The sequence below is a fragment of the Myodes glareolus genome, chromosome 14, assembly GCF_982192425.1.
Source record: "Myodes glareolus chromosome 14, mMyoGla1.1, whole genome shotgun sequence".
Classification (NCBI taxonomy): Eukaryota; Metazoa; Chordata; class Mammalia; order Rodentia; family Cricetidae; genus Myodes; species Myodes glareolus.
In genome coordinates, this window is record NC_142039.1 from 16,041,227 (window position 1) to 16,062,626 (window position 21,400).

General features: G+C 45.7%; 1 protein-coding gene across 5 annotated transcripts in view; it reads left to right on the forward strand.

The window, feature by feature from the left end:
* Window positions 1-21,400, forward strand: part of Frmd4a (FERM domain containing 4A) — a 601,861-nt gene that overhangs the window by 280,528 nt on the left and 299,933 nt on the right. The window contains exon 1 of one of the 5 annotated variants that reach the window (XM_087896366.1): window positions 6,355-6,479. The exons of 3 other annotated variants lie outside the window; for them this stretch is intronic. In XM_087896366.1, coding sequence (XP_087752492.1) covers window positions 6,390-6,479 — 90 coding nt within the window. In that variant the 5' untranslated portion in view covers window positions 6,355-6,389. Of the gene's footprint in view, window positions 1-6,354; window positions 6,480-21,400 lie in introns of those variants that run through there. One more of the 5 variants, XM_087896364.1, reaches the window with a different exon arrangement.

Sequence of the window (21,400 nt, forward strand, 5' to 3'; positions counted from 1 at the left end):
TGCTGCTTGTGAGCAAGACCTCTGTTTGTTCTTTGTCCTTGAGCAAAAACTTAAACCATGCTGCCAGCAGACCAACAGCCTTTTGTTTTGTGTTCAGGGCACTCAGACAGAATATTGGTGGCTGTCCCATGACAGGCATTACGATTTTCCACAATCCCTACAAGCTTAACCATTGCTTCAAAGCTCTCAGGAGACTCCAGAACACCTGATTATCTGGAGGTCTCTCTTTATGACGTAGACCACATCCTCCCCTCTGGTCTGGAAGAAGGTGAGGTCTGTTTCCACTGTGATAGGAGGCAGGTCTTGAGTTGGAGGGATCCGGGGCCTTGTTATGGGTGAACTCGTTCTCTTCTCCCATCACTGAACTGAGACCCATTAAAAACCCCAAGTTTTCAAGGCCAAAAAGACTGGTGGTTCAGTAGTGCAGCCTTGGAGGACCTCCCGGGAATAAAGCATGAACCTAGAGCCAACCACACACAGGGAAACAGAAAGATTGACAGTGAGGCTCGCAAAGGCTATTATGTTGCCTGGGGCCCCAGGAAGATGTGAGGAGCTGTGATACAATGCAGTGACACGGGGGGTAAGGTGGTTAACCATTTACACTGTGACCATGGGCAAGGGACTGCCCTTCTCTGTGCCTTCATGGCGCCATCTTCCCGCAGGGAAAGAAGAGCCCCTACTACAGTGATAAGACATTGTAATCAAGTACAACAACATCTAAAGGGGTCCCTGCAGGAGAGCGTGCCACTAAGGGGGTTGTGTCATCTCATCAGATACTCAGAAGGTGCCCGAGGACTGGATGAAGAAATATAGGCAATGAAAGGAAATAATAAGCTCACTTTGGGCAGGGCCAAGGCCCGTGTCAGAGAGTGTGGTATGGTATGCAAGATGATCACAGATCCATCTCAGATGGATGACCCTTAGCCTTGAGCAGCACACATTGTCCCAGCAGTGACAGAGGAGTCAATCTGGGCAGACCCACCCCAGACCCTTTATCTTCTTTGTCTCAATAAAGGGTTAAATGAAATGTCAGTTCAGCCAACTGAAAGAGGAGGCAGGAGGTTGAGAGGGAGGGGAAGACAGGGAGGGGAAGGAGAAAGAGAAGAGTGAAGGGAAGGGGAAGGGAAGTGGGAAAGAGGAAAATTTATCTCCCCACCCAAACCCACTACATTTCTTCCTGCAGCATCCCTTTTCAACCCTGCCAGCCCCTCGAGGGAAATAAACAAGAAGGTGGTTATAGTGGCTACCTATTGTCCTAAGAGCTCAAAACACAGAGAAACGCTCTTTTTAATATTGTACAAAATGTCCCAGGGAATAGCCTCAACTGAGGATGGAAGTCTCTACTCTCAGCTCGGTCTCCTATCAGCTTTGTCGGAACCTCTTCCCTCAGGTTAGGATCTTTCCACTTTGTAGAAGAGCAAGCAGCATTAGGGCTTGTGTGAGAAATGGCCCTTGCAGGCTAATGCTTTAGAACACTTGCTCCCCAGGCTGCTGTCCTGGGAGGCATTGAACCTTTAAGGGGGTGGGACCTTGCTGGAGAAAGGGGCTTGCTGGAAGCAGACCTTGAGGATTATGACCAGGCCCCACTTCCTGTCCTGTCTGTTTCCTAAGTGACATCTGCTGGGGTTGGGGGGGGGGGGGGGAACCAGCCATCTTGCTTTCCCACAGTGAAAGACTGGATTCCCAGACCCATGAGCCAAAGTAAATTTCTCTCCCTTAACTTCTCCCTTGCAATATAGTAAGAAACACAAACCTCAGAAGGACCCCATATTCCGACTGTGAAACTGTCACCCAGAAGGGCCCCTCGGCTCACCTCTCCAGCTTCTTCCTCAGCTCAGGGTCCTTTGTCCCTCCTCTCAGCACGCCCTCAACCTCCAGAGCGTCCATTTGGCACCCCATCTGCACGGTGTCCTCCGGCACCTTCCTCCCACAGGAAGCCGTCCTGCCTGTTGACCTGTTTCCTCACTGCTCTGTCAGGGGCATGAAACAGTAGAGGGGACAGTTCACCGAGAGCCGGCCACTTAATGCTCTAAGTGAGAGTGTGATTGTGTAGAGCAGCAGGGAGCCACCAGCGTTCATTAGCCCCAGTGTAGCTTGTAACATGTACCAGTATGCTCATTGCTCTGGTTTAGGGCTGTTTTTATGCAACTGTGGGTGTGTGACAAGCACACACAAACATAGACAAATATGTACACTATCATACACACACAAACATGTACTTACTCAAACATACACGTACATACAAACACCTAAATTCATACTTATACATAAACACATACATACAGTCATATATACAGAGAGAGAGAGAGAGAGACAGAGACAGAGACAGAGACAGAGAGGCAGAGAGAGAGACAGAGAGAGAGAGAGACACAGAGAGAGAGAGAGAGAGATTCACAGACATACATCAGATGGTTTCTTCCTTTCTTCCTGTCTCTTTCCACCAAGACTAGTGTCATAAACTGCTTTCGGTCCCAGAAGTCGTTACCCCCATCTCGTCTTTCACACCCAACTGTCAGTGACCTGGAACATGGCTTTGATTTGATGTGCCTTGCTTTGGAGCATGGAGAATGTTGATTTTCCTACAATGCAGTTCACTTCATCCCCTAGCGGCTTCAGTCCAGACTTTCATGTAAATGTTCTTCTCGAGACTGGAAGGAAATGTTCCAAGTAAACAAACAAAACCCTCCATCAGCCGGATGTGTTTGCTCCTTGAGCCGTCAAGGGCAGCAGCGTGGGGGAACTGAATGGCTGAGGATGGCTGCCCCAGCACTCCAGCCCCACACCACGACACCTAACCCGCGGCATCCTGCCTAGCTTGCCTGGCCCTCTAGACTGTTGCCTGATACACATGGCCTGGGACCATCCTGTCCTAGTGAAGACATGTGCTCTCCAAGATAAATTAGTTCCAACCCCTTTCACACCATCCTGTTCATTCTCAGTCCCAATGTCACCTCTTTGGCCCATTGTTTCTGGACCCATTGATTCACAGAGCCTTGTCCTTGCCTGTGTGACTGTTTGTCTGTTTCCTGTCACTCAGCTGGCAGAGGACAGTAAAAAACTGGAGGCTGTTACTCCTCTTCCTCCTCTCCCTTGGCTCCATGGGGACACAAGTGCCCACATCCATGCAGTCCAGTCCTACCATAGATGACCCCATCTCTGAGCTCTTCTTACTTAGCTCCACTTTGAGCCCCTGAGGCAGGGCCCCACTGTCCCTTCCTTAGGTTTGGGGGGGTTGTCTATGACCTGGACTCAAGGCTGGATGTTGTGACGGCAGCAAATTGAGAGACTTTGAAACTGCTCATCTCACCAGTCCTCTGAGCATGCACCCTCAGCTCTCCTGCAAGCCCTTTAGGAAGATTTCCTTCCTAGGCTGTGAAACTGCTACAAGCTAACAAAATGACCTATGACAGTTGGCAGTAGAATAGGTCAAGTTAGACCCTGCAGTTACACAACGTTACTTGGGTCTGCATCTGAGTTCTTACCTGTCCACCAGTGAACTCTGGTCACCTTATTCTTATATGTATGTCTCCGTTCCTTCACCTGTGAAACACAAATAGTGGAATTCGCTTCATTCATTGAGAATGGCAGCCTCCCGGCTGGTTGTCTGGCAACTCAGCAAGCATCCATCCCTTCTCCTCCCCTAAAGTGGTCACATCAGGTAGAGTATGTGTGCCTGTCTCCTCCTGAGAAACATACTTGTGTTCTAATAGTGAAAATAAATAACAAATATAAATGTGTAGATGACAGATCTCAGATTCTGTGGATAGACCAACAGACATTTCTGGACAAGCTGACTACTCAGCCTGGAGGTCATAAGGAGGAGGCCGGCATTTGCTCCACAGGGACTGGGGAGGGCTCCGTTGGTGGGAGGAGACGCTTCTCCTTATAGAGAGCATGACCGTGCCCCTGCCACATTGGGGAAGGGGTGGAATGTGCTGCAGAGTGTGGGGGGAGTATGGCCCGGAGTTATTTTGATTTCCATTAACATTCTCTTCTATACGGGTTTAACCATAATTGAACACATGTGCTTCTGTTTTATTTGCACTTAGTCCATCAAAGTGTCCCTTACTGTCTGAACTGCACCGCCAAACCCTTGAGTTCTTCAGTGAAACCTCCATTAATACCCCTGGGAAACAGGAAGTTGCATTTACTGAAATATAAATAAATTCAGCTCTCAGGGGCTTTGCTGGGGCCGGGGTCACAGGAGAGGCAACCATCCACTGTGTCCTCTCAGAACAAGCTGGAAGGACACAATTCCCTAGCTCTGGACAGATGAGGGTTTGGAAAACACATCCGTCCTTTGTTCAAACCTGCGACACCTCCAAGCGCCATTTTGGAAAAGCCTGCAGGTTCGGGTAAATAACTGAGTATCTGCAGATTTATTCTCTGCTCCACTCTACTTTGAATCTGGGCAGTGCAGGCAGGAAGAGAGGTGGAGGACAAATGACATGTAATCTAAAACCCCTCTCCAAAGATATCCAGGGGACTCCTTCTCTCCCTGCCTCTCCCCTCTCGCTCACCCTCTTGCTCACTCCAACTGCACACATGGAACCAATTACGAACAAAGCCTGATTGTTGCATGTTCGGACTTTCCCACGTGGGCCCGTGGCTTTTTTTAACTGCCTCTCACTGTGTGTCTGCATGGGAGGACCCTGCCCACGGGTCCAGCCCAGCTCTCCGGCATCCCGGTGCCCCACTCCTCCGAGTCTCTCAGCTCTAATTCATTCTCTAGCAGCAGAAAACCCTTCCTCCCTTCACACCCCACCCCCATTTCCTATTAGGTTTGTCTGAATAAACAGAACTTTCTTTTTCATCACTCTCCATAAACTGAGCTCTGGTGTGTGGAGAACAGAGAAACGCTGGTTCCCAACGTGCCAGTGGCGTCAGGCTAAGCCCGAGATCTCCACAGAGGGAGCGAGCATTGCTTTCGTGAGAACAAGGGCCGAGGATGTGTGTTCATGCGTGGAACTGGGTTCGAGAGAAGCAAACAGAATTCCTTACATCCTGGAAAGCTGTTACTGGTGATTTTTCTCTGCCGTGGAAGGGAGTCGGTTCCAGGGGATGAAGTGATGAGGAGTGGGGGCGGGTAAGCTGGTGATGTAGCCTTTACAAAGTGCCACAGAAAGTTAGAACATTAGCCCACTTAGACCATCTGTGGGAATTACACCTCGTTCGGAAAAGACTTGGCAGATGTGAGTGAAGCAGAGCTTGAGTCCTTTCAGCACTTTGTAAAACCACACACGACTTAGTCGTGCTCGCTGCAGACATAAACTTGACTGATCTAGGGTCAGCGAGCCGTCTTGGTGGGTAAAGGCACGCACCATGAAGCCTGAAGACGTGAGTTTGATCCTTGGGACCAAAAGGGGGCAGGAGAAAACTGATTCCTGAATGTTGTTCTCTGACCCCTATTGTGGCATTCCTCAAACCAACATGACCCCCTCTTGCCCCCAGTATACAGTGGCACACAAAATAAATAAATAATGTCAAAGTTTTAAACAACAAAAAAAAATGTTCTAGGCACATTTGCACAAGGCGGTAGCGCAGGTAACTCCTTTGGCTTTGGTCTGATTCATCTGAACCATGGATGCAAGGATCACAGAGATTTCGACTACCACTTCTACCCCTCCCCCACTTTGTGTTCCTGTGGCCTGTATTCACATAATTAATTTGATGCATACATTTTCTGTTGGAAGCAGCGGTGGGAAAAACATATTCCTGTCTTATGTTCCGTTTCATAGAGGTAATTTATGAATCCAAAGAGACCCCCAACTCCCACACGCACTGTTGCTAGTCTTCAAATATTTCTCTAATGTTAGGAAGAGAATGAAATCAGAATGCAGGATTTTGAATTAATCTCTGCTCCAGATGCGGGGGAGATTCCTCTTAGTCCTTTTAAGGTAAGCATGTGACCCACTGTACAGCCAAGGGGCTTGGGCGTCACGTGGCGGAGCAAATAATGTGTCTGATACAGCCCTGATGAGACAACTGACCTGGTTGCCATCTGCAGCCCAGAGAAGCAAAGTTGACATTTCTGGATCGCTCTCCCTACAAGCACCACTTACCCTCTCCTGGGACAGCAGGTCTCGCTGAGCCAGACAGCGCTGCAAGGACAGCCAGAAGGAAGCTGAAGGTGCCGCTCTACACAGCTGAAGTTGGAGAACTTGGGCTGTTTTCCTTTCTCCCCATCCCCCACCTCCTAACCAGCCACATCTTGACTCACAGGGTCTGAAGGAAAACTCTTTCAGCTTTTTGATATTTGGGAAACCTCCCGAAGACCACAGCTTAGCTCCAATCTAGCGCATCTCCCTCTTTGCTAGCGACACACACACACACACACACACACACACACACACACACACACACACACTGCTCACTCCCAGCTCCACACCATGGTAGTTCAGACAGCAGTGACTCCAAACAGACCTCAGAGACTTCTGAAAATACCGTATGGATCTCTGAGAAGGCGCAGCGTGGAGAGGGTAAGCAAAGTGGCCACGGCTGGCCTGTTGTTTGCTTTCATTGAGCAGTTGTTACAGACATAGAGATGTTGATTTCATTGTGTTCGGAATTACTGCTGCTACTGGTGTTTTCCTGAGCAATTCGAGATTCCTGGGGCTGCAGATTGTGATTCTCTCTCTCTCTCTCTCTCTCTCTCTCTCTCTCTCTCTCTCTCTCTCTCTCTCTCTTGCTCGCTCTCGCTCTCCTGAACAGATAAGGACGAAAATTCTGAAATGGTAATGTCTGTCAGTTGCAGATGCCAGAGGGGAGATGAAATATGAGGGGGGAACTGTCCCCCCTTCCCCCGGAGCTGGTTGAGAAGTATCAGGTCTCGGAGTCCGACTGCTCCGGGGCTCGCTGAAGTATACCCTCAGTGCAGTAGTGTCTCAGATTCCCTCTGCTGGGTGAAAAGGGGGTGAAGGTATTGTCAAGGGGCTTTGGAGCCTTGCTGGTGTCAGTTATGAAGCTGGTTGGCTGAAAGCCCCTCCTCATCCTTATCCTTGTTGTTATTTTATTGTTGCTTTTTCAAACCTAATGCTGTCCTTTGGGTCTGTTTGTTCATAATACCACTGATTTGGGCTGGAGTGATTGTTAATTTCCTGAAAGCATGTGCCCTTCATGGTAGTGCCTGGCAGAGAAGAGCCTATAAAATAATAAGGGTTTGTCTTTCTTTATAATAAGAAATACGGATTTGAGGGTGGCTGTCATGAATGCAAAATGAACTGGTTGTCTGAAAGAGGTCATTTCAACATGTGGGGATTAGAACCTATACCACCCTGGGGAAGGGTTATGCTATGTGGCTTAGGAAGCCCCCAGACTCCTCTGTTGAAATCCTGGCAAGCCCTTCCATGAACTGGATGTCTATATCCATGTGTTAGATTAAGTATAAACCAAAACCAACTCAAAAAGTGAGGTAGATAAGTTATCTGGCCCAGCTCATGAAAGGGAGCAGACCTTAATTCAAATGGCTTTTTCTGGCTGGACTGCTTAGTAGTTAAGGGTTTTTTTTTAATTTAAAGAAAACCTAATTAAAGGTTGAGCGTATGGGGGACTGTCTAGAATATCCAGGCAGGATTGCATTTCTGGCTCTGGTAAGTTATAATTTTTTTTCTATTTGAATTTTTTGAAAGGGCATTACCCTTCTTGGTTGTTTGTGGGTCTTCAGTTCAGTTTGAAATACATTTCTGTGCTCAGTATCAGTTACATCAATTAATGTGTAGTAAGCACCTACTGTATGCTTCCTTTTATAGCTCTGGAGCATGGGAATAAAAACACAAATTTATCCATCATCTTTGCTTGCTTGTTTGCCTGTTTATTTGTTTTGAAACACTGTATTACTCTGTAGAACTCACTGTGTCATCCAAGCTTCCTACCAACTCATAGCAATCCTCCTGTATCAGCCTCTCAAGTGCTGGGATCACATGTGAAGCCAGACATCCCAGCCCCAGTGCATGGGGAATGTGGTTTTCAGTTATAATGAAAACCCTTGCCTCTGTGATAATCAAGCCTGTGTAACATGTTTTATTATTGAAATATTTATTTATAACTTCCCAAATGTAAATCATGTTTCTCGGGGCTGGGCAATATGGCAATATAGAAGAGAGTATTATGCTGCTTTTTAAAGAAACAAACAAACAAAAATTCTAGTTACAGGGCTGAAGAGATGGCTCTGCAGTTAAGAGCACTGGCTACTCTTCCAAGTTCAATCCCCAGAACCACAGGGCAGCTCACAACTGTCTGTCTGTAACTTGAGTTCCGGGGTATATGATACCTCACATCAATGTACATGAAATAAAATTATTATTTTTTAAAAAAAATCTTGTTACCTTGAAGCCTTTCTTTGTATCATTCAAACCTCTAGATGGGCATTTAATATTTAAATATAAATTTGCATAAATGCACGATGTGCACTTACTACGTGGTTTTTCACTGTTCACCATTTTAAGACAAATCAACAATACAAGAATCTAAATATGACCCATCACATAACTGTTGACATGTGTATTTACAAGTAAGGAATTACATTGAATCATACACAACTTATTTCTTCCCTTGAGTAGATGCCAAGGTTCACGGCCTGTATTTCCTTGAAGCTTGGGTGCTGCAAATGGCCCCACCCACCCCCTTCCTGGACAGTGGGAAAGAAGCTAATCAGAATGTATGGTAGCTTGTCAGGTCCAATTGGGCGTTTAACAGTGCAGGGCTTCCGTGACACTTCTCAAAATGGAAGCCATATATTTATACAAAAGGAGGGCAGTTGGGTGATTAACAGCTTCAGACCATGAAGGTTGGCCCGCTTTCCCTGGGAGTCTAGCACCTAGCCCTTGTATCAGTGGAGAGATTGCCAGTCATCTGGGCAACTATTGTCTTGTGAGGCTCAAAGACTTCAAATTTTCAGAAAGCCTTTACTCCAGGCCCTCCGGACCTATTTCCTGTCCTTACCATCCTGTGCTGCTAATGAAGCCTGGAGCATGGGGCCTCTTCCCCTCGTGCTGTGTAAACAGGCAAACTAGGTACAGCAGGCATTGTTTTCCATTCAGACACATCAGTCCGTGACAGAAGAAGACCTCAGTCCTGGAATCTAGTGTTGTCTGTCCTTGCCATTACAGAATGCCTTGTGACCTTTGCTCTCTGGTAGCCATGTGGTATGGCAGCCTGGCTCTGAAAAGAATTATCATCAACTCATCATCAGAACCTCACACAGAAGACACTCTTAAAACCGAGACATGAGGACCAGACACACTGCACGATTTCAAAGCAATGAGAATACACATGTGTGCACCTGTCTTTCTTCATGTGTGTATGACATGGAAGTCAGAGACCAACTTCATATGTCATTTCTCATGTTCTGTCTCCTTGTTTTTATTGTTTGGTATTGTTTGGTATTGCTGCTTGGAGCTTGTCTATGAGGTTGCCCTCCTCTCCAGCACTGGGATTATAAATATATGCTGCCAGACTTGGCTTTTTTTTTTTTTCATGGATTCCGGGTATCAAACTTGGAGCCTTGTGCTTTCACAAGTGCGTTACTGCCGCAGACCCTTTGTTCATACTTTTTCTCAGAATCCCATCAATACATCAGGGAGTTAAACAGAATGAGGGAAAAAGTAGAAGAAACCTAAGGTAATGTATTTGGCATACTGAGTGAGATGGGGCCTGCAAAATGGAAATAAAAGCAATTGTAAATCAGTAAACTACGTGCTAAGATTAAGACACAGATGAGTAATGGAGTCAGGTTGGGTGTGGTAGAAAGCTGCAGGGAGAGATGAATAGAGCAGGACTTGGGGGCTGTCCCATGAGCCAGTAGCTTCACTAGTTACTAATCTGTGACCTTGACAAAGTAACTCAGACTGTGTGTGTGTGTGTGAGAGAGAGAGAGAGAGAGAGAGAGACAGACAGACAGACAGACAGAGACGGAGACAGAGACAGAGAGAAAGAGAGAGTTCTCTTGCTGAACCTGACACCCAGCAATTCACCTAGATTGGCTAGCCAGCAAACCTCAGGGATCCTCCTGTCTCTGCCTTCCTCTCGCCAGTCCACCCCGGTGCTGGGCTTGCAGACTTGTGCTGCAGCATCCAGCTCTTCCTCAGATGCTGGGCTCTAAACTCAGTTCCTTATACTCAAGTAGTAACCACTAAGTCATCCCCCTCTCCCTGCCCCTTAGCTTGTTGGCATCTAATACCGTTAACTTCACCTCATTATTGCCAAGAGATCCTAAGAAAGCCAAACTAAGTTTGTTTTTTCTTTCTGGTGATAACTTTCCTTGGATTCCCAGCTTCCTGTATCACTCATGGAAAACAAGGTGTTGCAGGTACTGGGAACACAGATGCCAAGTCACTCATCCTCCCTGAGCCAGGAGCACCTTCATGCCCTCTTCCTTCTAAAGCAGGTGTTTTACTGCAGTGGCCAAGGAAAAATGAAGTAAGGAAACTTTTTATGTGGCTCAATGTGGGTAGGTGAAGTTTGCGATTTGAAATTGAGGTGGAGATAGGTTGTAAGGTGGATATTACCACCTCAGTTCTCTGCATTTATGACAGACACTGAGTACTGTATATGTCTTCCCACCCTGACATTTGATCTTTGATACCTCTGAACTCCTCTTTCAAGGACTTCTGAAGCTGTAGCCTGTCAGATTTCATGCTCTGCTTTCCCAACTGAGAGGGACCCAGTGCTTGATCCCCTAATGGATTACCCTCTAACACATAGACCAAGAGACCCAGAATGTCCTGGGTACCTCTGTTCTCTTAATAGTCTTCATATCTTGAATCTAATGTGCCCAAAGTGGAATTCAGCACACAGCACCACCACAAGACTGCCCCTAAGCCAGCAGGAGCTAGCGAAGTATAATCAAAAATCAGTGAACACGGATACCACGCATTCTTAGCAATGCACAGCCAGGTTCTTCATTGTTGTGCCAAGATCATAGAGTATACTCACACAGGCCTAGATAGGATGGCCTACTGCGTGCCTGAATTATGTACGTGCAAACATGCACACTGCAGCCTCTCACAGCTAAAATCCTAAAATTAATACTCCTAATAATGCAATATTAAATCAAACTCAATACAGTACAAGGAAATGGAAGAGGTGAACATGAGACATAGGAGGCTGCTGTTGGCCTATCACGAGACATCATTTTCTAGCCAATTATGGTGCTTTAATAGCTAGAGTGGCTACAATCTAAGATAGTGATGAAGGGTAATGATAAGCCAGTGGTGCAGTCATTCATATTGTGTAATTGTCAGTGCTATACTTTGATATGATTGGCAGTGAGCTAGGATTTTTTGCAGGAGGAACAAATGAATAGAACAATTCAATACAGTGTGATATTTGAGACAAGGTTCTCTGTGTAGCCCTGGCTTTCCTGTAACTCACTCTATAAAACAGGCTGGCCTCGAACTCAGGGATCCACCTGCCTCTGCCTCTTGAGTGCTGAGGTTAAAGGTGTGTGTCACCATCACCTGGCAAGATCCCTCCTAATCTTACAGAATATTATGTGGGTTTGTAATAGACAGAAATGGTGGTACAGGGCATGTACCCAAATTACAACCCAGGTATCTTCCTGTCCTCTCCACTTCCTCTGTCTCCCTCGAACAGTTACTGTGTGTGCTGTCATTTCTGATTTGGATCTCTCTCTCTCTCTCTCTCTCTCTAATCTCGCAGCTCCCCCCAACAGCCAGATTAAGACCACCGTCATCTTTTGCCTGCTTGCTGTCTTCTCATGGTTGCCTGCCTTGCACCTTCTTTTGTAGTCTTTTCAGTTAGATTGGGGGCAGTTATGTCACTGTGTACATAAAGCGTTTCAGTGGTTCTGTGCCTCAGGACAGGTACCAATGCCAGATTATAATCAGGACCCTGCTAAGATTGTTGTCTCCCTTCTTCCCCTCATTACTCTTGGGCTATACTCCAACCACACATGCGTGACTTTTAGAGTGACATTCTCTCTGTTGCATTGAGGTCTTTGAACATTCTTCCGTTAACCTGGACTTGCTGCCTCCTCCTCCCACTCTCTAACTTCCTATTCCCATCCTTTTGCATGAAGTTCATATCCTATTGGAAGCCTTCCCAGGTGCCCCATCTCTAACCCAAGTCTACAAAAGTGCACTTCCTGCAAGATGCCATAGTGTTCTATGCTTCTCCCGCAGTAACACAGATCACCTGCATGGAAGCTGCCATTTTCATGGATAATAAACTCCTTGAGAATAAGTCACTTGGTTCATAACAAGAATAGTAGCAATATCTGATCTCAGACTGTCCATCCATTTTTACATGAGTAGGAGGACTCTAGATAAAATCAGTCAAGGCAGCCAGCTGTGCCCAACACAGACCTAAGAGACCATCCTATTCTTCCTGAAATAGGGAGTCATGACCTAATCTAGCTCAGTCTGTTATAAGACATAAAATTAGGGCAGGGGAGACAGCTCAATTGTCAAAGTGTTTGCTTATCTTTCAAGCAAAGGACCCGAGTTCAATCCTCAGAACCCATGTTTTTGTTTTGTTTTGTTATTTAAAAAGAGCCAGCATGTGTGGTGGACACTTGTAATCTCAGTGTTGGGAATTAAATAAATAGAGAGGATATAACAGAGTGTAATAAACTATTCTGTGTATATGAGAGTCAGTGAAATCTGGGAGTCCCTCATTCTTCTGCCTTAGAAATGAGACATAAATAGGAATAGCCTCAGCTCCCAAGCTGACTTCCTGGAAGTCTCATTGTTGCTGGTGGCAAATGTGTTCACTCTCATGTGTTAATACAAACCAAGGAAACGAAATCTTCTTTCTTATTTATTCTGGACTCTAAGAGCACACACCTCTAAGTGGAACACGGTAGGAGCTTCTAGCCTGATTCAAGCAAAACATCTTCCACAAAGTCGTATAAAGTCGATCGTTTTATTGGGAGGAGGGAATTCTCTTTTCCTACAATTATTTGACTAGCTTAGGTGAAAAGGTCTTTGTTTTTTTTTCCTCTTGGAAACACTGAGATGGTGTGATATTTCTGGAGTGGTATTTTTAACACAGCATAAATTAAACCTCGTGGCACCCACAACATTCATTGCTCGATGTGTTATTCCAGGTTGACATATTGCCAGTCTATTATTTTGCAAACCATTACATTATCCCAGCTGCTAAGCTGCATAACTTAAGGATCCAGAATACAACAGCATCTCTGTGCTTGTGTGTGTGGTGCTTACATTTCGAATGTATTCATGCAGGGAAGTGTGAGACACTACCCAAAACACATACAGCAGACAGCTCTTAGTGGATATTTATTACCATTGAAAGCAGACAGCCAAGAACTATTCAGACAGATCAGCGTATTCACATGTATTATTATCCAGCCCCCTCATCCAAGAACACTTTGGTTCTTTCCATAAATAAACGCCTTTCTGTAGAAAAAGATCGTGGACTCTCAGGGACTCCAATTCTCTGGTTCACAGAAGGCATGAAAGATCATTTTCCCCTTGTTGTTAGTGATTAGGTTTAAATGGAAAATAAAAGTCGTGTGTGTGTGTGTGTGTGTGTGTGTGTGTGTGTGTGTGTGCATTTGTATATGGGGGTGTCTGAGAAAGCCAAAACAGGGCATTGAATCCTTAATTCTGGAGGTACTGGTAGTTATGAGCTGCCCTATGTGAATGCTAGGAACTGAGCTCCAGTTCTTTGCAAGGGCAGTACACACTTAACCATTGAACAATCTCTTTGGGCAGGGTCTATTACTGGCTGGGAACTTATCAAGTAGGCTAGACTGGCAGGGAGGATTTGGGAAGCCCTGGGAATGCATCCATCTCTAGCTCATCAGCTTTACGTTGGAAAGCTCTAAGAAGTTTTGCAGGTTTCCCGTGCCTACACTGTGCCCAGACCAGAGTGCATCTCAGTGGAAGGGATCCAGGCATCGGTGTTTAAATCTTCCAAGTGATGCCCCTGAACAGCCAACATTGAGAACACTGCTCCAAAGTATATGGGTGACAAAGATGTATCAGCAGGGCAGCTTAAGGAACTGAGATGGTTCTTGTGTTTTGTGGTGCTTCCACCTGAAAGAGGACTGAATGGGTGAATTGGGATGGGTTTGTTTGCTTTGTTGTGGTAAGATGCTCCAATGCATAGTTCTTTTTTTTATTTTTTTTATTTTTTTATTTTTCAATGCATGGTTCTTGATAAGAGAAAATTCAGTTTGATCTTCTTGGGAGTTGAGTCTTTATTCCTGGGTCATCCTCGGCTATCCTAGGCTATCCTCAGCAGTGCTCTATTTCTTACTAGTTAGACCACACCTTTTGTAGTCAGGGGGAGTGGAACAAGCAGGGTTTCCTTCTAGACAAGTCAAGATCCCAAACATCGATCTGGTTGTTCCTACCTGCTGGTCTTCTCCAGTGAAGAGAGGTCTGTGTTTATTTCAGTCCTCTGTAATGAAGACATGTTCACAGAATCAACCAGCTGTTCTTAGAGCATATCTTGTGAGTGCTTTGAAACAGAGCTCTTGGGTCCTAAAAGCTTAGGGCATGTTCAAGCAGCATGAGTTTCTTAGATCATATAGTTGAAATAAATCAATTGTGTATATGTTTGTATGTGATGTATGCAAACATGTGTGTGCAGGTGTGAGCACACATGTGGAGGAGAGAAGAGGCCATTGGGTTTCCTATTGTATCACTTTCTATTTATTCCATTGAGGCAAGACATCTCACCGAACCTAGAGTGAGGTTGGAAGCCAGCAAGCCTCAGTGATCCTCCTGTATCCACCTCCATGGTGCTGGGGTTACAGACAATGTGTAACCATGCCAAGCTTTTTACATGAGAGCTGATGACTCAAACCCAGGTCCTCATGTTAGGCCAGAAAATTCTCTTGCCTACTGAGCCATCTACCTGAGCCCAGAAATCCACTTCCATTTGTATTGATTCATCAATGGGCTTCAGAGAACAATGTTGTTTTATGTACATAAAACAGTATGGAAGAATCTATGCCATGAACATTTGTTCTCAAATCTAGGAGTAGATGAGCCACATCTGTGGAATATTTCTCCACTACCTTCCACCTCTTCTGCTTCCTCTCCCTTCTGGTCTTCCCTTACTGGTCAATTTTAACTGTATTAGCATTTTTCTCTCTGCTGTGACAAAATTACTGACAAAGTTAAGGAAGAAGGGCTTCTATTGGGTCACATAAATAGGGCTTCTATTGGGTCACATAAGAAGGGCTTCTATTGGGTCACGTAAGAAAGGCTTCTATTGGGTCACATAAGAAGGGCTTCTATTGGGTCACATAAGAAGGGCTTCTATTGGGTCACATAAGAAGGGCTTCTATTGGGTCACAATTCAGAGAACTGAATGCCATTGTGATGAGGAGGGCATGGTGGTGAGTGCATGAGACAGTCAGTCACACTCCATCAGCACTGGAGCAGAGAGAGATTAAAGCTATCAGTTTGCATGTCCAGAGGTGTGTCTCCCAAGTATTCTCCATCCCATCAGGTTGACAATCAAGATTCATCTCTGAAGTCCTGATACATGGGCAACTTGAAATGGTCCATGGAGAGAGAATTTATATCAGTGAATTGGCAAACATACAAGTTAAAGCTTTTCCTCTCTCAGAAAATCCGTACCTAAACATTTACTGGCACACCCTTGGCAGATGGTTAAAAGTCACAAGACTATGAGAAATTGCCTGAAGAATGTGTGTGGACAGATACAAAGACATATCAGAGGATATGCCAAAGTTTAGAGGCCAATACTATAATGATAGAACTAGAAGAAAAAGGGAAAAACAAACAGCAGGAATCCACCAATGAGGTAGAAGAGAATTAAAGAGGAAATCTGTCCTGTCCATATGGACGGAATCGGATTCTTTCTCAGAGCTGTGGGATGTAGGCTACCACCTGAGAGGTAGTACAGCAATGGACAGTTATCAGGAAAAGCTGTCAGGAGGATGATGGGAAGGGGGAGTAGAGCAAATAAACAAGACAAGCTTTACTTTCCTAAGGGCAGTCCTGGACAGAGTAACAGGAGACCATGGTGGGGTCTGAAGGTGTCAAGGTATGACGACTAGGATGGCCTAGAACCTTTCCCTGTGGTGCAATAGAAGTGCAGCACAGTGGCTGATATTTTTATTTGGAGAAAATGTGTATATATGTTCAATGTTGGGCACATGTCTGAGTGTGGAGGCCAGAGGTCAGCAGAGGTGTCTCCCTCAGTTAGTCTCCAGTTTGGAGACGGTGTCTCACTGAACTAATGACTCACTGATGCCGCTAGACTGGCTGGGCAGAAGCTCCAGGGAGTCTCCCGTCTCCTCCTCCCCAGTGCTGTGATTAGAGGCACATGTGGCTGCTCCTTTTATTTGTTTATTTCTTCATTTTTATTTTTATTTTTGGTTTTTGGTTTTTCAAGACAGGGTTTCTCTGTGTAACAGTCCTGGCTGTCCTCGAACTCACTTTGTAGACCAGGCTGACCTTGAACTCTCAGGACCTTCCTGCCTCTGCCTCCCAAGTGCTGAGCACTATCACTGTTTGGCTTCTTCCTCTTCCTCTTCCTCTTCCTCTTCCTCTTCCTCTTCCTCTTCTTCTTCTTCTTCTTCTTCAGTGGGTTCTGGAAAACAGGAGTCTTCATGCTTGTGGAGCAAATATTTTCCAACTAAGCTGTCACCCCAGCCTACAGAGGTCAGTTAATAGCACCTCCCCCACCTTAACTGCCTCCAAGCTTATCACCTTTCCCTGTGTTACTTTCAGAGCGTAGTCAAAGAAAAGATGGACGAAAGGTTTCAGTATCTTATGCGGGTCACCTGTACCAAGCCATTGTTCCACCCTCTTGTCTCAGCATCCTTGGCCTATATCCTAAGGAAAAGCTCTCTCATTTGGTTTTGGTTTTGCCTATAAGAAAACAGTTTTTAAAATGTCTTGATATAATCATGTGTCAGGGCTTTAAAAGCCAGCTGAATCCCAGAATATATTTAGAAAGTATAATTTAGGGCCAAACCAGCCATACAATGTCCAAAACGAGTGAGTCCTAGTTTGAACTCTGAATTTGGGCATTTAAACACAGTCTGTAAAAGAAAATAAATTTGAATCAAATGGGAACAAAATCCAGTCTTTGACATGAGAATCTGTGTTACTGGACATTCATGGACCTTGTAGAAGAAAATGTTCTTCTTCTCTGTCCCCTGAGCTGAGAGAAAGCTGTGGTCAGCATCCGTGTGCAGATCCCACCCATAAGAAGTTTCTCTCGAGATGATAGAGGCCTGTAATGACAACATACATATTCAAGTCATTAGGATAAGTTTAAAGGCAGACAGATATGTGAGTCCCACCCCCATCTGGGGCTGGTTTTGTGAAGTGGTCTGTTGTATACCCATCGCACACCCATTGCACACCTATTGCACACGCATTGCATATCCTAGATCTCAGTACAGCTGAGTCACCAGATCTGTTTTCACACTGCTGCCTTGCAGGGACAGGATCAGCTATGTGGGCGCTGGGCTCTGACTCACTACTAACCCGATATGCTATGGTTTAGGTATTTGCATCTCTTCCCCTTCGTGTGTGTTAAAATCCCAACCCCCATGATACTGGTATCAGGGGGCAGAATGTCCTCAAGGCTAAAATTAGTACCTTATTAAATAAAAATATTTAGAGGCAAGAGATGTAGCTCAGTTAGTAGAGTGTTTGCCTAACATGTGTAAAGTCCAGGGCTCAATCCCCAGGACCACATAAACCAGGTGTGGTCTAGAACTCAAGGAGAATTAGGATAATACAGCATCAGAAATGTAAGGCCACCCTTGTCTACATAGGGAATCTGAGAGCAGTTTGGGATACACAAGACTCAACCTCAAAAAAAACAAAACAAAAAAAAAAAAACTAAAGAAGAGGGTGTAGAAACAACAATATAAAGTTATGTATGAAATCTCAAAAACAAAGATATTCAAATTTTAAAAAATTAGGGCCCAGTGAGCTAGCCATTTTCTTTCACGTCATGGAGTCACAATGAAATGTGCTGTCTATGAGCAGTGAGTAACGCCTTTCCAGACGCCAAATCTGCTCCAAAGCAATGGGGGCCTTCCTTACTTATTTTTCCCACCCCCTCTCTGGAGACAAGGTCTCTCACTGATGGACTTGGTTCTCTAGACTGGCTGGCCATCAGCCCCCCAGGAATCTCTGCCCCCCATCCCAGTGCCAGAGCTCTAGATGTATGTTCTAGATATATGGGTGCCGGGAATCAGAATCCAGGTCTCCTGCTTACACTGTGAGCACTTTGCCCTCTGAGCCATTTCCAGGCCTTACCCGTCACTCTATGACAGTCTCTCAACTTGTATTCTGGATTCCTTCCTATCCAGTATTGGACCAGCATTCCTCAAAACTAAAGTAACCTTTTTCTTCCCATCACAAGGCTGTAAGATGCATGAGGAAAACAGTTACTGTGTCTTATCAAAGGACCCTGCAGGGTAAGAAAGCTCTCTCTGTGGAGATCCAGTCATCAGAAACGGGCCATCAGCGAGTTTATTTCACCTTGTATTGTATCCATGGTGCCCATCCTTCATCATAACCCTAGGGATTGACCTCTGTCCAGGCCACTCATTCTATAATCTAGGGTCCCATACGGGCATTATAGGGTCAGACTTCCATTGCTGCACATATAGAGCAGTAAGGGAAGAACACAGGAATTGAGGCAGCTTCCCTTCAACTTTGCCACAGGGCGCTGAGCCTGGTGTTCCTGTTTGCAGGCTTTTCCAAAGGAAATCTTGTGGTGATTTTTCAAAAAAAAATTGTATATATGGGAGCGGCATAGGAACATGCTTCATGAGTCTGAGCACACGGGCACGTCGACACATGTGTGTGCGTGGGCATGTGGAGGGCAGAGGTCAACACCAGGTGTCTTTGTTCATGGCTGCCACCTTATCCTTTTGAGACAAGGCCTCTCACTGAACTTACAACTCACCCATTCAGCTAAGCTGGCTGGCTAGTGAGTTCCAAGAATCTGCCTGTCACTGCCTCCCCAGGCTTTGTCCATGGGATCCCAACTCAGGACCTCTAGTTTGCATGGCAAGGGATTTGCCAACTGACCGATGGCCTCAGCTCCTGTAATTCATTTGTTTTGTTTTGTTTTTTTACATTTTATTTTATGTATGTGGGTGCTTTGCTTTCGGGAATATCTGTGGACTATGAATCTGAAATGGCCACAAAGTCCAGAAGAAGGTGTCAGATCCCCTGGAACTGGACTTGCAGATGGTCGTTACCAACACTGTGAATGCTGAGAATTGGATGTGGGTCATCCTGAGGAGCAGCCAATGCTTGAAACCACTAATCTATTTCACCAACCTAGACCCCCTATGCTTTTTTAAAAGTTCTATAGTACCATATAGTCCAGGTCGGCCTGGATTATTCCCCTTTTCTTTCTTTTTTCAAAGCACTAGGGATGGAATCCAGGGCTTTGCAAATACCAGGCAAGTGCTCTACCTCTGAGCTATATCTCCAGCCTGAATTTTCTGGTATCTAGGAAACATGTATGTGCATATGCATGACAATGAAAGCAAAAGAGAGATCTGCTATATACCATCTTTCATTTCATGTGTGAAACATAACCATGGCCCACAAGAAACCCACTCTCTCCACAAGAAAATAAAAACCAACTCACTTTCAGTGGCTGTGCCTTCTCTCCATCCCCACAGTTTTGAAGCTCAACAAAAAGAGATCTCAGTACAAGTAAACTAGCCTGGGAATAGATCTTTGGGCCTTCCACTGAAATTATATCATCTTTCTGTTAAACTGGAATGTTATTAGCTGTATAAAAATTCTTTTGACAAGCCAAATGCAAATTTCTAAACACATTTACATACCTTGAATCATGTCCTCCAGCTCTAGGAAGCGGGAAGGCTGCAGAGAGCAGCGTTATAACCCGCAGGAGGACAAAAACTTGAGCAGCCGAACGTGAGCACCGGGTCTGCTTATGGTCTGATGAGACAGGGTTGGTACCAGCCACATCCTTCTTTTGTTTGAGCCAGGTGCTTCCCCAGTATCTCAGACACTAGTCCCAAACAAACCATTCCGTCTAATAAAGCCGTCACCTAGCAATGGGTTTTGCAGCTAAAACGATTGGGTCAGGAGTATGCAGGGCCAGCAGCCCAGAGGCCACACCATAACCAAGCTGACGTTTGTTTATGATCCATGTGGTTGACTGATAACAACCCTATGGAAAGCTCCCCGTCTAAGTCGGCGGTTTCCTGGTAGACAGAGCGGAATCCTGGGGGTCAGTCAAGTCCTTGAGCGAGGGCTTGAGCAATTTACACCTCCTTTGGCCGATGACAGCATTGGCTCTAGCCTCTGGAGCTCTTCATCCTACCTACCATGGTGTCGAAGAGGACACTCTGGGGGAGAGGACAGGTCAGGCTCTCAAACGGGCCCTTCGAGTGTCCACTCTTGCTTGTCATACCCAGAGCCGAGATTGATCCCTTTCATTTTAATCTCAGAACATCCCCCCCTTCTGCCTGCTGCCAGATAAAGCGATGGGTGATTAAGCACCTTGCAGCAGTAGATCTGTAGCTTCCTGGGGACACCTGATGCCCGACGGAAGCCCAGCAAGGACAGTGCCAGCCGTTTATTACTTTAATGCCTTCACACTGTATCCTTATTAAATTAAACAATAAATATCAGTAGACCTGAGCCGTATTTTCTCAGTTCACTGTTGGAAACTTTTTGGTGTTCAGATTTAATTCATCTTTTTGGGGGAGGCTGGTAGGTAATATCTTCTTGAAGATATGGGACAACAAATCCTGAGCCACCTTGTACCCCGGGACAGGACGCAGGTATGGGTGGGCATCATGGAGAGGCTATAATAAAAAAAGAAAAAAAGGAAAGGCTCCACAATTTGCTGCTGGTCTTGATCTCTTGAGCAAACCCCACAGACTGGCTAAGTCACAAGCCTTGCAGATGCTGCTGAAGAAATTGAAGCTACACCGTGCAGGGAGCAGTCAGAAGATTCGAGGATAAAAAGGCAGGTTCAGAGGAGGAGGAGGAGGAGAGTCTGGAGTGTGGGCACACACTGGAAAAGTTGCAGGAATTCTGGGAACAGCCTAAAGGTGTGTATGGATAAGGAAGGGATGGGCAAGATTGCCCCCTGTTCAGAAAGGGGGCTGGGAACATAGCTAAGGCAGAAAAGCGTTTGCATAGAAGCATGAGGGCCCGAGGCAGATCCCCGGCACCCACTCAGAAAGCTGGGCAGGGTGGCACACAGTTGCCATCACAGAACTAGGAGGGCAGACAGGCGGATCCCTGGGACTCTCTGGCGAAAGAATCTAACCTAATCAGTGAGCCCCAGGTCCCAGTGAGAGACCTGGTCCCAAAAACCAAAATGGCCAGTTTCTGAGAAACAATACCCAAGGATGATTTCTGGACTCTACACAATGTACACACACACACACACACACACACACACACACACA